Here is a 16,385-nt window from a genome sequence, read left to right on the forward strand (position 1 = left end):
AGCTTATTGTCAAAAAAATTGCAATTCGATTATTTTTGCAAATCGTTCGGCCCTACATCAGAGTGACTCTGTGACTGCTGATCAGAGTAACTCATGCTGATGATTGTTGGGAAATTACTTTTGTTGTGATTAAAGACAACAGAAGAGGAAATGCTACAATGAGCAAAATCATTTTAATCTTTTTTTTTCTTACAAAAACATTTTCAGGGATTCAAAATGAAGCATCTCAATCGGGAACATACAGTGGCAGCAACCATTTCGAAGATATTTTACAAATATCAAAGAAACGATGACTGGAGGGCCAAAGTGCAGAGTTCCCTCCTGTAGCGACAGAAGCCAAACATACAGCTGCAGATGCACGGTGCCTGCATGTAGTCGGCTTTTATTACTACGACACCCCGAGCTTTGAATTTTAGGAATTGTCCTTTGCAGAGATTTTTGGCCATGCAACGGCATAACCACTTCTTCAACTCAGTAGCAGTTGTGCTTAACTTAACTGGAGCACTAAAGCACTGGAGGCTCAGAGTGGAGCCATAGAAACTTTGAAAATGAAAGGGAGGTAATAAAGGGGTTTCCCACGCTCTCCATCTCATGAATACTGGGGGTGCATTCGATTTAGCGGCAGCTTATTAAATCTTTAACTGTCAGGTTGTTTACTTGTTTGTAAATTAGGTCCACAGGATGTTGAAGGAGACTACAATCCCTCCTCCCACAAAAACATGTTGAGGCATTTTTCTTTAGCTGTGGGTGATGACAGAAAACTCAGAAAGCCAGTCCTCCTTCTGTGCAAGCTGTGAGTGGTGCATTGTGGGTAGAATACAGTAGCATTTGGCATCCCTCAGAGCTGCTGACATCCTGTTTAGGAGACTTTTTCTGCTGTTTCTCTGAAGGAGTTGCTAACAGGGTCTGGAGGTGCAGAGCGGTGGTGTAGGGGGTGTTGTGGTGCCGTAGGTGGGGTGGGGGTGTCAGTAGTCATCTCCCCGGCTCACTACCTCCTTGCAGGTGGGCCTGAGCAGGATGGTGTGCTCGAACTGAGCCGTGTAGCAGCCCTTGGTGTCGCAGAGGGGAGGGTAGGGGTCCACGATGCCCAGGTCGCACAGGTTTTTCAGGGCCATCAGGTACTTGCTCTCGCCAAGACGGTCCAGCCAACGGCGGCAGAACGCCAGCGTGCCGAAGTTCTCGTTGATGACGTTCAGGAGGTGTTTTGCTCTGGGAAGCCTGGAAGTGACAGTAGGAAGTAAGTATCAGTCTTTAAAAAACACAACAGTTAGCGAACAGTATAAAGAAAGATGTACTTTACTGATCTGAAATTATGCTGTTAGAGCAGTGAAAAATGATTTTTTTCTCAGCTTTAAACATTAATCATGAAACTGGGACTGGAAATTAGACCAATAAATATCCAGTAGTAGTCAGAATTGTCATTTTAAAATGAAAGCCCGGCTCAGAACAAAGATTTGCAAGACAAGTTAGCAGCTAGCACTCATAAAGTGCAACTATTGAATTTCTTCTAATAGTCAAATGTAATCTGCTATGTTTACATGACTGACTGAAAACCATGACTGCATTGAAAGGCCACAAGTGCAATAATTACTTGACCCTCTGAGCCCAATAGGGGTGGGTAAAAATATCGATTAATCGATGCATCGCAATATTTTCTCCCCCAGTCCAATATCGATTCAGCAAATCCTCTGAATCGATTCCCCTCCTGGCCAGTGGGGGTAGCTGTGTACGGGATTTGCCCTGTATGGACGGAGACCGCACTCAACCAAACAACCAACCATAACCATGTTATGTGAGGTTTATCACAATTTCCAAGAAGACAGAAATATTACTTAAGTTTACATGCACTTAACTTTTTCAGTGTTTATACAGAACTGTCATGTTTTTTACTTTTGTACTCCATATGCCCAATAAGTTATTGCTGTGCAAATTTTTATTTTCAGATGTTTTATTGCTCAAAAATGTGAGGTGACATACCAAATATGTTCACATGGGCATGAAAATAATTACTAAAAAATTGTCAACAGGTTGTGTATTTCTACTTCTTACTGAATCGACATTGAAGCATTTAAATCAATATCGATATCGAATCGATATCGAATCGAATTGCAACCTAAAGAATCAAAATCAAATTGAATCGTGAGGTTCTTAACAATACCCAGCCCTAGAGCCCAAAGATCATTTTTAACCACTGTGTCTCATCTGGACTTTCTGTCTTATAAAGCTTGTAAAACATCAACCCTGTGGTGTAGAGTCAAACTCTGAAGAACTTTTTTTTTTCAGGACAACCTGGGCTTTATTAATATGTGTGCTACAATAACGTCACTTAAATTTAACAAAAAGTTTTGCGACTATAAAGACAAAAGAAAAGAAGTTATCATAATTCAAAACAAGAGATTTAAATGTATTCTCCCATCTCCTAGAGACTAAAGAATTTTTAAAAATAATTCTGTGGCAAAAAGTCTTCAAAATATTCAAATTTTTGCAAAAAAGTCCTTTTACTTTTGGGCATCTGAGTCATAATTTAAAGCGCAGTGACTCTGAGGGACATATCACAGCCTCTCTGTGTCTCCTTCGCTCTAGTATGAGACATTCAGACTCTGTTTTGCAGTTTCTAATCTGTGCACATGCACTGTGCAGCAAAGCATGACATGATGACGGAACAGCCTGCCATTGGTGTCACAGCCCAATTGCAATGCATTCGGGCATATAAGCAGACAACAGGGTGGGGGCTAATGACTAACTGCAGGACTAACGAAAAATGGTTTATAAATTGATAACTGACTTTCAAGGGTCTTTAAAGATTTAATCGACACCAGTAACTCCGATATTGAACTTCCTTTTAAGTGCCAGCCTCACTAGAAACAATCTATAAGAGCTAGAAAGGCGTGGATAGCGTCATTAGAACAGCATAACACAGGGCTTTCAGAGGAAAAAACAAGTGTCTATGATTTACAGTTCAAAAGTTATTTAACTGTGAATAACATGTGTCTCTCATTTGCCATCCACAGAGGGTGAAATATGTCCTAAGATGTGTAGAAAAACAGGCTTTAAACATATAATCTGTATGATTTAATTTGCAGATAATAAAATGAATAGCTGCATGTTTTTAGTTTAGGAACGACCATGAAGACAGACGTGCTCTTACCTGATAGGAACATGGCCGACATCAAAGTTTTTCATGTAGTGAGAACACTCCATGTCATCATGGACGACGCCTTTACCCGTGCTGCCGAATGTTTCAATGGCATAGACCTCTCCCTCCTTTAAAAACACAGAAAATACAAAAAATCTGAGCTTTAAGCTTCCAAACATGTCCCCTTTTAATATCATTACAAGTAAATCAGCACTAGTCAGAATAATAGTGGTGACAGACTCACCTCCATCCTCGTTGCTTCTCCTCCTTTGACAATGGGCACCGTCTTTCCTGCATGTATTCTGTACTGACCGATTGAATGACCATTCAGGTTTCGGATCGGCTTCACTGGAACACATAAAAAAAAATCAGGTTTTACACCACAACTCAAAATACTACTCCATGGACATGTTGCAATGTTAGAACACTTGTGAAAACTCTACTCTCGATGTTTAAATTTGATCATAATCTTTAAAAAACACAGGAAAATGCAAATATTGTATTACCTTGGTATGTTTTGCCATCAAGCTCAACCTCGTAGGACTCCATCACTTCTTGAATCGCCTCTCCAACATCACACAGACGCACATCAATGCCGGCGTTCTGCAGGAAGCAACAGGAAGTCATGAGCTTAAGGACGCACAGAGATAAAACAGCTCAGAGTCTGCTTGTGTTTTTAGTCATACTTTGATTCCAGTATTGGTGGCGTCTCTCACAGCCTCCAGCAGCTTGTCGTACTTTGGATTAAATGTGACAGTGAAGGCACAGTCAATGATTCGCCCTGTAAAAACACAAGGAAATAAAACTTTAAGAAGCTTGTTTGTGGGTTTTTAGGGATTATGCTGATGGTTGTCAACAACAGATTACAACAAGAGAATTCATACATTTTTCTTAAATTCCCCAAAAGTGAATATGTAGGAGCATTTACTGCCTTTATGTGACATTAAGACACTACTTTTACGACAGAATTAAAATAATTTACAGACACACTGCAACACTGATCATCAACTGGTGGCCCGAGGGCCATATCAGGCCCCCCAAAGCTTCCTACCCGGCCCCCAGAAGATCGTTAAATTCAGAAAAGGAGGAAAAGAAGAAGTTGTGGGTTTAAGGGTATCTTTTGTCTTTAAATATCTGCAGCTGTTAAATCCACCCCAAAACATTAATATTGAAATATTTCTAGAATGACTTAACATTTGATCTGTTTTTACAGAAATTCACTTAGCCATTATTAGTTTTAAAAAAAAAGGTTAAATATGGCCAGAAAAGGGGTTGGACAGTGGCAAAAATGGATGACAAGTGTCAGAATGGGTTGTGGAATGGCACAAAGTGACAAAAAAATGGCAGGAAAAGTGGTTAAAATGTAGCACAAATTGGTAAAGAGGAAAAAAGGTCAAAAAGTAAGAAAATTAGTTGAAAAGTGGCAAAATTGATAAAAGAGTGGCACCAAGGGGTTAAAACTTGCAAGAAAAGTGGTTTATAAGGAGTTAAAGAATGAAAAAATAAAGTTTGAGAAGCAAAAGTTATCAAAAATGAGTTAATGGTGGCAAAAGTATAGTAAAAATAGCCTGGCAAAGTTGCATAAAGGGGTTACAGAGTGACAAAATGGGCGAAAGAAGTAAAAATAGGTTTCATAGTAGGGCTGAGTGATTTGGGAATATAATCTAACTGTGATGTTTTTCCCAATATTGCGACTGTGATTTAATATGCAATTATTTCTTCATCTTATGCATTTTCCAGGAAACACAAGCGATAAATCATTCTATACTATAACAAGCACAAAAGCTGATTAAACCAGGGCTGAACAGTTTTGAAAAAATAAAGTAATTGTGATAATTTTGACTCATATTTCAAATTGTATATGAATTTTATGTATTAAAGGAATGATAATTTTTCTGTCATTCTCATATTTAATAAGAAGAACATACAAAAATGAAGACAGTAGATGTCATGTAGATTATTCGCAAAATATGGCACTTCAATGATTGCATATGCAATTCATAATATCTCTGCCGCAAAAAAAAATTTTTAAACTAGTATTTTGACACAAATTTCAGGTTAAAGAAATATTGCACCCTCTGCAATTTGAAAATTGCAGCAAGCCATACTGCGATTTAATCTAATTTGCAATTAACTGCCCAGCCCTGGTTAGAAGTAGCAAAAATTATTAAAAATGGGTTAAGAGTAGCTAAAAAGTTGCAGATATAGCTGAATGAAGTAGTGAAAAGGGGTTCAAAAGTGTAAAAAATTAGTTAATATAGGTGCTAAATCACAATTGGGGAGGAACATTCTCCGGGGTTTTCATGGGTCCAGCCAGGACCGTCTCCTTGTGGCCTGCTGCATTAAAGAAAATAGGGCCAGATAGGTTGGGATTTTTTTCCCCTTAATAAATAAAATCATCATTTAGAAACTGCATTTTTTATTTACTTGGGTTGTCTTTGTGAGATATTTAAATTGGTTTAATGATCCAAAACATTTAAGTGTGATAAATATACAAAAGAATCAGGAAGGGGGCAAATACTTTTTCACAGCACTGTAGATATGCAGTCGTACCCCACCAAAGCCCACCTCTTCCACCCATGCCAGGGTCTAGGAGGTGGAGCGTGCTGGAGCACGGTCAAACATGACAGACTCTGGGGCAAAAGTGTACTCAGGCATGGTCTGAATGAGCTCTTAACACGTAAAATAAAGACTATGTAGCCTCCAGCAGAAAACATCTGATGAGAAAACCCTGACTTTTCAAGCTCTGACCCCGTACTATAAACTCTGTATGTGGAAGCACAGATAACACTCTGGAAGTTATTAGGCAGCTGTTTCTCTTCAAAGCCCTAACATGAAATTAAAGGTGGAAAATCAATCACTTAATTTAACTTCTGTATTTAAAGTTGCACTCACAGTTACAGGCAATAAAAGAGAGATGTACTCTATTACAGGCTGTTCTTTGTAATGATGAGCCAGTAGTTTAGGGACTCTGACATTGATTTTCATTTCCTGCACTAACCCACTCACTTCCTCAGCGTTAATCTGTTTTGGCAGCTCCTCTAACTATCCATTATGGATGTGCGTATAATGTGCCCTGAATGCATCATTAAAAATCAGCACAGATCGCGGTTGAAGTGGCCGTTAGTGTCCTGCAGTACCGTTGATGTGCGTGCCGAAGTCGATCTTGCAGACGTCGTCATACTGCAGGACGGTGGTGTCTCCGGCATTGGGAGTGTAGTGGGCAGCACAATGGTTGAGGGAGCAGCCGGTGGGGAAGGCCAGGCCGGCATTCAGCTTGTTCTCCTTTATCAGCTTACGAGAGCAGTCCTCCAGCCGCTCGCTGAGGATGGACGAAATACAAGGATTAGAAAGTGGAAATAAGTAGAGGAAACAGCAGCGTCCTGACCTCTGAAGACAAAGAGGCGTCTCGATAACCGCTGTAGCTCTGACTTCTGTTAATAAGACAACAGATCAATCCTTGATATTCAACGAGCTAAATTCCTGCTGTTTTCAGACCATGTTAATTATTACACGGATGGCAGTAAAAAAGATGCAGCCTCACCAGATTTCAATCATGGTCATGCCGGGTTTCAAGAAGCCGCGGACGTGCTGGCGGACCTGTCTGTGGGCTTCTGCCGCCTGTCTGAAGTCATTCCACACCTCCTCATTGGCTTTATCCATCACCCGCCTCTCCTCGATTGTCGTACGCCACACTGCGCTGCGCCTGGGGAAGAAAACAACAAAAAGAAAAGTTCATTTACTGGGTCTCATAGTAATAATTCAGCTTCAGTAAAAGAACCAATTAAAAACTGACATGCTGAAAATTCTGGACCACCAGCGTTGATAGTTAACGGTTTAAACTGCAGAAAGGAACTGGTTTTACAACATAATAACACATAGAGTCATGACTCAAACACCGGCCACAATCAGCTGATCAGAGTCAATGAGTTCATCTGCACTAAGGACCAGAGTAACCATGAACTTTTGCAAATATCTGATAATACAACTGATGAACTGTGAGAAGGATTTATTCAAATTGACAATTTCAACAAGTCTGTTCCTTTAAAATTTTAATCTGACAACAGCTTAGAAGCATAACATAGACATAATACCAGTCAATCCATTAAAAGTTGTACTGCTTTGAAATTTAAAACAGGCCATATATCCACATGTGATACCATCAAGTGGAAGGCTTTAAACATATTTTTAAGAATGCATCTTCTGTTTTTGTTTTCATGCATAAGAAAAAGCTGCAAGTCAGAGGTGCAAAATAAAGACCAGAAGAAGAAAAGGGAGTGCAAAAAAGCATTCCTCAATTGCATTAAAGAACTGAAAAAGCTGCGAAATATGGAAACAATCAAGAAAAAAAGCACAAAGAAACCAGCTATTTTGGTTTTCAGAACTGAGGGGACACCAACAGCAAAAGCCAAATCAGTCTTATTGGACGTTTCCATATTTTTTAAGCTGAATCCTCTGAGGGACCTATCAGTAGTAGTGGCATTAGCCTCCAGTGATTTTAGTGAGCACTGCTCCTTCAAGGAGACAGATGGGTACAATTTCTCAGTGGAATATAGCAAGTTTTTGGTAAAATGGGCCACATAACAATGTTGGCTCATATGTACACACTGAAAAAGCAAAAAAAGGAGAACCCTCCAAACAATAAACTCAAGGTGCACGACAAAAAAGACTTACTAGAAAATGAGACGTCAGCACTCAAAAATGTCCTTTTATGTAGTTTTATTTAGGCAGGGCACAACGGATACTGAAGAAGACCATGAGTTGAAACACATTTGTTGTGCTTTGCCTAAATAAAAGAACCTAAAAGGACATTTTTGAGTGCTGACGTCTCATTTTCTACTCAAACATACACACTATCAACAAATTTTGAAGCATTTTATTTTTTACCCAGAAAGCCTCTGTGTTTATTGTCTCTATTTTGCAATGCATGTTCTACTGGTTCAATAAATAAACACTAAAATACAGAGAAACAACTGATCTACAGCTTCATGTAAACAAAACTTCATTTATTCAGTTTCATCACTGATGAAGCAGGCTGATGTGTGCCCTCAGGCTCTGCTTTATGTACTTGAATTCAGGTTCATACACTGTCAGAAAACTGTAGTTATGACCACATATCAACGTCAGTGGTCCACTATTTCTTTAGGAAAATGTTTGAACCTCTAGCTGCGTTCCCATTACCCTTAGAAATGCACAAAATCTAAAAAACTGGCAATGCAAACACCTGAAATTCGAAACACCTCTCAAATATCACTAAAAAGTTTTTATGCTCTCATGATGAGGTTTCGATATAACGAAACATTTTAACAGCATTTAAAGTCACAGGACGTAACGTACAGTGTCACATGACCAGTTCACTCTGAGACAACATGACGCGACACACATGAACAGAAGAGACCGAGACTTTTCTCAACATCACACTTACACTCTTATACGTGGCTTTTGCCATACATACAAACTTTGCCTCTGAACTATCATCCGTTGCCTTCATATTTTGTTAAAAAAAAGAAACCTGTCAAGGCAACCGCTGTAGATGTAATCATAACTGTACCAACACGCAGCAGGTTTTAACATCCATCTTTCAAGCTGTGGAGTCTCACAAAATGAGATTTTACAAGAATAAAAAGACTCATGCCAGAAAGTTGATCTGTGTGCCTCTTAAAAGTTGGAAAATCTATTATTCACAATAAATTAAAGGAATCACAATGGATGGGGAACACAGCTCTCCTTCACCCCTGAAAGAATATACAGCTTTTGACGTTTCTCAGACTTCCAATCCTGTTTACTGCAGCAGTTCTGATGTTTTATGGTAACCCATCATGGGTTTCCCACAGGATGACTCTCTACTCGGGTGGTAGGGAAGGACATCCCGCCCTGCCTCATTCTTTATGTTCAGCTTCATGTGTTTCTGCTCTTTGACAGGATTCATCAATAGTACGTTGTATAAAGACAGTCAAATAACATCACCCTGCTTTTGAAATGTTTTTCTTGATATCTCTTTATCAAAGCAGGTGAGCTGCATGTTTGGAGGCCTATTGTTGATGAGGTAGTATACTGCAACCATCATCAGAGAGTGCAAGAGTATAAGATAGCAAGAAGCTCCAGAAAATAGTTGAAACAATGGCAGAAATTTAAATATGAATCGTTGCAATTAAATCGGTACATTTACAGGAGGCATATACAAGTGGATCCCTTTTCATGCATGCAGATGGTGATTAAAAATGAATTAAAATGTTAAATTATTAAAAAGACAAATGGTGGGTAAACATACTTGGGTGGCTGTTTTGTCCATGTGTGGGAAAAGCTGATTCAAGCATGCAGGTGGCTGGTTGGCTGGGTTGCAGGGTTAAAAATGCTGATATAAGGATTTTGTAAAATGACTATATTGGATATAACAGAGGGAAATTTACTTAAGGAGCCAGAGCAACTGAAAACATGGGTGCGTGCGTGTGCTCCTCTTACCCGTCCTGTACAGTGGGGTATTCACACTCCTGTCCGATGGGGAACACACCATTTGGGTATAACTCACAGATGGGCACAGACGGGGGATCAGTCTGAGATTTGGCTGGAAGGAGAAAAGAAATCCCAATCAGGCTGGCAAACAGATGTCTTACAGTGAAGGGTTGAATCAGGACAACAGAGATGACACAGACAACCTTCAGCTGAGGACAAACGCCGTCCTGTACAACTGTGAGAGCAAAGCTTTACAACTTACGTCCTTTCTTCTTCTTTTTCTTCTTCTTCTTTTTCCCTGACGAGTTTTCTCCATCATCTCCATCTGTGTGAGGAAAGATGCTGCTGTTACTCATGCTAACCAGGTGTACTGCATCAGTATTACTGTAATAAAACAATGATGTATGTAAGATGTCACATGATAATGACCTTCCTCTCCATCCTCCTCCTTCTCTTTGTCTTCTATCGCCTGTTTCTCCAGCTGTTTGGTCACCTCGGCCACTCCGTCAGTCTCTGCCTCAGTGCCTGCAAGCAACGAAAAACATTGTCAACAACAGGAAAACAAATGCACAGAAGAATAAATAATCAACTAGCAGCAGCAGTCAAGTTGTGCTGAGTCAGCACAGGCAGCAGAATGCAGAGGATGGGGGGGCAGAAATGGTTTCATGAGTGAAGCCAAGGTTCAGTCTTATGAGGGCAGCATCCTTTAAATGATGGTATAAAAACAGATCCTCTTGACTGCAGAGATTCTGGCTTTAAAGAGATTCTATAGAGCTCAACCACAATGAAAATATGATGGTCAACATTTTGAGAAGTTGGAGCATTTTTTAATCAGGCTATGATAAAAATATTCTCTATGATAAACAGACAAGCACGGTCCCTTCAGACTGTAGTTCCAGGGTGGGATATTTACACCTCTGTGATATTTTGCCTCCAATATGAATGTCACAGACGTGTAAAGATGGGATGAAGTGATCCCTCCTCTGCGCCTGCCTTGGATGTAGTAAGAGAGGCGGGGTAGGATGGGTGGAGTGAGGAAAAACAGTGCAGTGTCTTTGCAAATGTCTGTGTATGAGGAGCTTCTGCTGTGTCGTGCTCTCTCGCATTTTTGCTAGGGCTGAGAGATTTTGGAAAATAATTGAGATTTTTTCCAAAATATTTTTATGTGATTTGTTATGTGATTATTCTTAAACTGTATTTAATTCCTAAACAAGGGCTGAATAATTCTTTAAAAATATCTAACTCTGATCATTTGACTATTATTGCAAACTGGATATGAATTTTTTCATTGAAGGTTTTTTTTTATTCTAATTTTTAATAAGAAAAAAAGCCCAAAAAGAAGGTGGGATTTTTTTGTAGACTTTTCTAAAAAATATGGCATTTGAATGATGGCATGATACGTCATGCATAACAACTCTGCTGCAAAAAAAAGTTTAAAACTGCTATTTTGTAACAAATTTCAGGTCAAAGAAATTTAAAAACTGCAGCAGGCCATATTGCAATTGCCCCCTAGAGGATTATTAAATTCAGAAAATTTGAGAGGCCAAAAATATGACATGCTTGAAGTCTAAAGAAAACCTTCAACCTGTTGGCTTATCAGACAAGAAGCCCACTAGTATTTCTGTAATGTGGAACAGTAAACTTATTATTAACAATAATTTTCCACATAAGGCTCTTTGAGAGTGCAATTTCTCTCCTCTGAGAATCTTCACAGATCTGTTTCCTGCATGTGTTTTTGGCCAATTAGATTACATCAAACTCAGTGACAGACACCAGAGGGCTTCAGAAATATGTTGCTAAAATATCTCAATCGCCCCCTTGTGGCTGGCTGCAGTAAAGGTGATAGGGACTGATCTCTTTGTTAAAGGCTTAAAGCTCCAGTAAATTTGTAAGGAATTTTTTTTTCAAATAATATTTTAATATTGATTGTATTTGAGTTTATTTCAATGTCCAGCCCCCACCAGCGTTAGTCAAGAAAAAGCGGGTCCTTTGAAAATGGATTTGATGACCTCTGTCATAATGCAAAGTGAATTAACAATCAAAATGAATGTCGTATTGGTGGTGGAGCTTTGTTTCTGTGATATTGCGTGATTGCAACCCAAAAAGGTCTGAAGATATGTTAATTATGCCCCTTTTTGTATTGTTTTTTTTTGCACTTTACACATTATAAATACATTTATGAGAGATGCACCAATTGTCAAAATAAGTGCAGATACCATTGTTCAAAATAACCATTTAGCTGACTTCTGATGTCGATATCAAAGTTTCTTTAGATTCTTATTTTGGGATAAGAATCCCCTTGTGCTCACATTTTCTCTTCTGTATGATTAAAACAAACTAGGGTCATACAACAGGTGACTACCTCTGCCCAGTAAAAAAAAAAAAAAAAAAACACCTCTTCTTTGATCCAATAGTTAGATGTGCAAGTTGTTGGCATTAACCTGACTGGACATATCATATAAACATGTGTTACTGTCTAGGGATGCACAACATTAGACTTTGAATTTATCTAAAATGTTGATATTTACAAATTCAGTTTAGCCAATGGCATTATACAAATCCAATGGAGAAACTTCAGCCCTTAAAACACTCTCTAAAGCAGTGGTTCTCAACTGTTCAGACATCAGGACCTGCCACCACCTCCTCATAGAAACCACAACCCAAGTTTCAGAAATTTCCAACCACTCAAATTCATGAAAACTTTGCAGATTGGATCCTAGGACAAAAAACATGCTAACAAGGTACACCATTATAAAAGGACCTGTTTGCATATATTTGATTTTGCTCCTCTTCCACAAGACAGCATCAAAATCTGGTCATTTCCTAAGGAAAATCCTAATTATCTAGAGAAAACCTGCTTTTTTTATCGGGGGGGGGAAAGGGAGATAGTAAAGTTGAAATCTGGAGAAAGTGACAAAATTTGCTCGTCATCACAGGAAAACCTAAAAAAGTATGGATGTGCTGTATGTCCACTTGTACATCTTAGACTTTTGGCACACCTTCATGACCGCTTTGTGACCCACTTTTGGGTCCTGATCCACCATCTGAGAACCACTGCTTTACAGTTTAAGAAATGAGGCTGATGCGGTTGGTCCTGCCTAAAACTCCACAGACTTACTCATAAATACTGGATTTAGTGTAAAAACCAGCAGAAGTTTTTTCTGTCAGCCAAGAAAGACAATTCACTTTAAGCTGATACAGATATCATGCTGAGAAAATCTTGCACCCATATTAGCTTAGCTGAGTTGATTAGTGTATTTGACTGGGGCCATGCACAACACAGCTGTTGAGTCAGGGTTATCTATAGAGCTAATTTACATCTGTGGTCCCTGGGCAGGAAGATGCAGAAACAGCTGACATCCCTTCATGCCAGATGAATTGCAGATGGCTGATGTTTGTCAACAGGACCAATCTTTGCTGATACTGATGTTAAACTGATTGGTAATCTCTAGTTTATACACAAAGAAAAAAGACAATACAAGACATGATCCTTTAGGATTTTCTTTAGTTTTAACAGTGGAATCAGAAAGGGTATATGTGGAGGATCTGTGAAGACTTGATTTGTGCTTGACTTATGAAGTCGGTCAAATTTGCAGTTTATCTAACTGACCTCTTCGGATGTAAAGCATATTTAAAAATAACTTTAACATCAGCAAAAATGCACTTCTTGTAAGTGGACCATATAGAGAGAGGACACGGTTTGTTTTCTAAAGTTGAGCCACGAAACTGAATGACCTGAATAACGTCCTTCTTCAGTTCAGCATCATTTCAGACGAAAATATCTGTTTGCTTAACTCAAACACTTCATAAATGTTCAGTTTTCACAGGGAGTACAGCACATCTCCTACAGAAAGAGAATATCTAGGATAAAAGACTGATAGTTCTAATATGTTAAAGTTGTTGTAAAGTCATAAGAAATCTATTTACAAATTAGATTAATCTAACAGACAAGTCTGAGGCTTGACTACCAATAATGCTATTACTATTTTAAACAACTTGCTTTGTTACTTGACTTATTGCATTTTTTGGGGAATGCACTGATGCCACTTTTTTCGAACCACGTAGAGGGACATTTTATTTCAAGAATATGAATGTCTGCTCTCATGCAGGCACTACAGGACTTGTAAAAGTGAATACATAAATGCAAAATCTACCTTGTGCCTGCTTGTGTGTGTGTGCATTCAGTGTGGTAGGTATTCCAGCTTATTATGAGTGATATCCTTAAATTGTACTTTCAAGCATCTTTTTAAACTATGTAATGCTCCAGCTTTAGTTGTTATTGTATTGACTCCTTAAATCCTTCATACTCTTATAAACTTAGTATTGTATTTGTCTGCTGTCTGCCCTTCTTTTGTCATTCTAATTCTAATTCATTCTAATTAATGTTAAATTATCATCAAACTGTAAGGCATGGCTCTGACTTCGCCACCTGTTCACATAATGAGCGACTAACATGATGGGCATTAATACTGATGTAGAATCTGTAATGTTTATTGTGTATGAGTACTGAGAGTATGTTACTTATATTTAATGTTGAAGCATCGGCACACGTCTTTTAGGATTAATTATGTTCAGTCTTTATTAGAGAGGAAGTTATTGTTATTGCTAAATTCTTTCTTGGGTTTGTTCTGTGAACTGTAACCATCACACTCAGCTGAAAGTCTCAACATTGCAGCAAAGTTAATGGATTTAATGAGGCTAAAAGCGCATGTGGGTTTGCAATGTTGATGTTGTGGTCGAATTAGAAATAAATCATCTTTTGATTCTTCTTCCTTACATAATAACTCCAGCAGAGGGGGAATTACGAAACAGTAAAACTTGGCGGAGGGTCAACACAGTCAGCAGTGATAACAGTAACTAGGAGGTGTAGTTAGTTTGACGCAATGTTGTCTTTTCTCTGAATTAGACCGTAAAATACACGTTACGTCAGCTGCGGTTACTGACACTGATCCTAAATGTGGATCTGACTGAAGCCCGGCGTCTTTCATGAGGCCTGACAGCTCCACCGTCCACACCGCTCATAACCCGCATGGCTAATGAGGATCAGCGTCAAGTTACGCATAGTTACAGAGCCACACTTCCGGCGGAATTTTCAAAATAAACGACAAGCCCAGAAACAACCACTTGGTTTCTTGATACTCCTAGAAATAAATACATTCCAATTTTCCTTAATAATCAATTAATTGCAAACCTCTACTCGTGTTGATCAAATCACGACTAAAAACTTAAAAATTAAAAATAAAAAACAAAAAAAAAACCGTCCTGCTTCTCTTATCACTCTTGTTCAAAATGGACGGTACATGTTTATTAAAGCATGCAGATTAGACAGAAACAAAGCCACAATGGGCAAAATACCAGTGTTTGTGTTGTATTAAACAAGACCATTTCATTATGTATTTCTATGACAATCTTCTCTTCAGCTGCTGAAAATAACTTCTCTTTTAATGAAAAAGATCCCCCGACAAAGACAAGAATTAATAAATTCTTTTTTTGTTTGTTTGTTTTTTTTTTTACAAAATCCAATTAAATTTATTTCTACAAACAATTTCAACTTGGAACTCCAAGTAATTCGATTTTTCGATATAGTTAAAACCATAAATAAGACCTCAGCGACAATTTCGATTAAACCTTTGCGGTTTTGTAGGGAATTTCTCTAAACATTTAAAGTAACTGAAATGAACTTTCCCGCAAGTTAAGCCTTGCCCAACTTTATTTTGATAGTTACTTCCTGTAACTTCTGGCGTTCGCCGTAGCTAACTGCGGCTACCTTGACGCAGCTCCCTAAGTATCATTAGCCTTGCTAGCCTGTTAGCTTCAAACTGGCCCGGTCAGCCTCACCTGCAGTTGCGGACTTGTTCTTCTTCTTCTTTTTCTTCTTCTTTTTTGCTGTCTCCTCCACGGGGTCGGCCTCTTCTCTGTCCTCCGCCTCCCCGTTCAGCTCTTGATCAGGGACTGGTTTCTGGTCCGCAACCTGCTCCGCAACCACGTCCGCCATGATCGCAGGCGCTGCTGGAAAAGGAAGCGCGAGGGACTGTGGGAGTGCTGTGTGTGATGGTGACGTTAGGGACGCTCGGATTTTGTAACACCGTTATCAAAACTACACCATCGTTGTCAAAAATAAGGTTTCTAAAAATGTTCGACACTTTGATACTTTTCGATACCACGTAATTGAGACGAAACTGCCAATGGCAGTTTTAATGGCCAACAGTATCAAAAATTGTACAAAACAGTCAAGAAAATAACTTCTATTTTATACGATAAATGCACAGATACACTTCCAAACAGGCCGATGTCGTCGCAGTCATTACCATAAACTAGGATTGATATGCAAATATATAACCTTGCATTGATATGTATAAAACTAAGACCTCAAAGGCCAAATTTAAACCACTCTGTAAAGCCTGATAAGTGAACAGAACTCAAGATAAACAGGAATCTAATTCTTAAACAAATTTAAATAATACTAAAAATAATTTGTCTTTGTATTTGTTTTTGTTAAGTAGCAGGTACTTGGCAATTTTAATATGAACTCAATTTTACTTGAAACTTTATGTTAGGTTAACTTATTAGCTATTTTTTATGTTACACTAAGTTTTGGAAAATTAATTATTGTTTGCATCTAACCTATTACAAAATTTTCAAGTGGTTCTCAAACAAGGTACAAGGTAAGTTAACTCAAGAGGTGGGACCACCTAACTGAGAGGGCTACTTCAGCCATGGTGCATTGTGTCCAATGCTTATAGTTATATCAAATAATGCGAGTATAATGACAAAAATACCAAAATTGACTTAGTAC

At 38.6% G+C, this 16,385-nt stretch overlaps 1 protein-coding gene across 1 annotated transcript; it reads right to left on the reverse strand.

The window, feature by feature from the left end:
• Nucleotides 1-154: 154 nt before the first annotated feature.
• On the reverse strand, nucleotides 155-15,623 carry LOC121505331 (methionine aminopeptidase 2-like). Its single transcript, XM_041780533.1, has 11 exons — nucleotides 15,428-15,623; nucleotides 10,019-10,114; nucleotides 9,852-9,914; nucleotides 9,599-9,701; nucleotides 6,681-6,842; nucleotides 6,277-6,458; nucleotides 3,823-3,917; nucleotides 3,643-3,739; nucleotides 3,381-3,484; nucleotides 3,149-3,264; nucleotides 155-1,218 (listed from the first exon to the last, which is right to left on the reverse strand). Exons 1-11 carry the CDS (start codon nucleotides 15,582-15,584, stop codon nucleotides 966-968), a joined length of 1,428 nt encoding a protein of 475 aa, XP_041636467.1. The 5' UTR covers nucleotides 15,585-15,623; the 3' UTR covers nucleotides 155-965.
• Between the last annotated feature and the right edge of the window lie 762 nt (nucleotides 15,624-16,385).

Source organism: Cheilinus undulatus, linkage group 23 (assembly GCF_018320785.1).
Source record: "Cheilinus undulatus linkage group 23, ASM1832078v1, whole genome shotgun sequence".
NCBI classification, from domain to species: domain Eukaryota; kingdom Metazoa; phylum Chordata; class Actinopteri; order Labriformes; family Labridae; genus Cheilinus; species Cheilinus undulatus.

Coding starts and splice junctions, on each gene's coding strand:
- LOC121505331 (XM_041780533.1), bottom strand. CDS start 15,584: ATGGCGGACGTGGTTGCGGAGCAGGTTGCGGACCAGAAACCAGTCCCT. Junction 3,485..3,642: donor TGATGGCAAAACATACCAAG/GTAATACAATAT, acceptor TATGTGTTCCAG/TGAAGCCGATCCGAAACCTG. Junction 3,265..3,380: donor GAGAAGCAACGAGGATGGAG/GTGAGTCTGTCA, acceptor GTGTTTTTAAAG/GAGGGAGAGGTCTATGCCAT.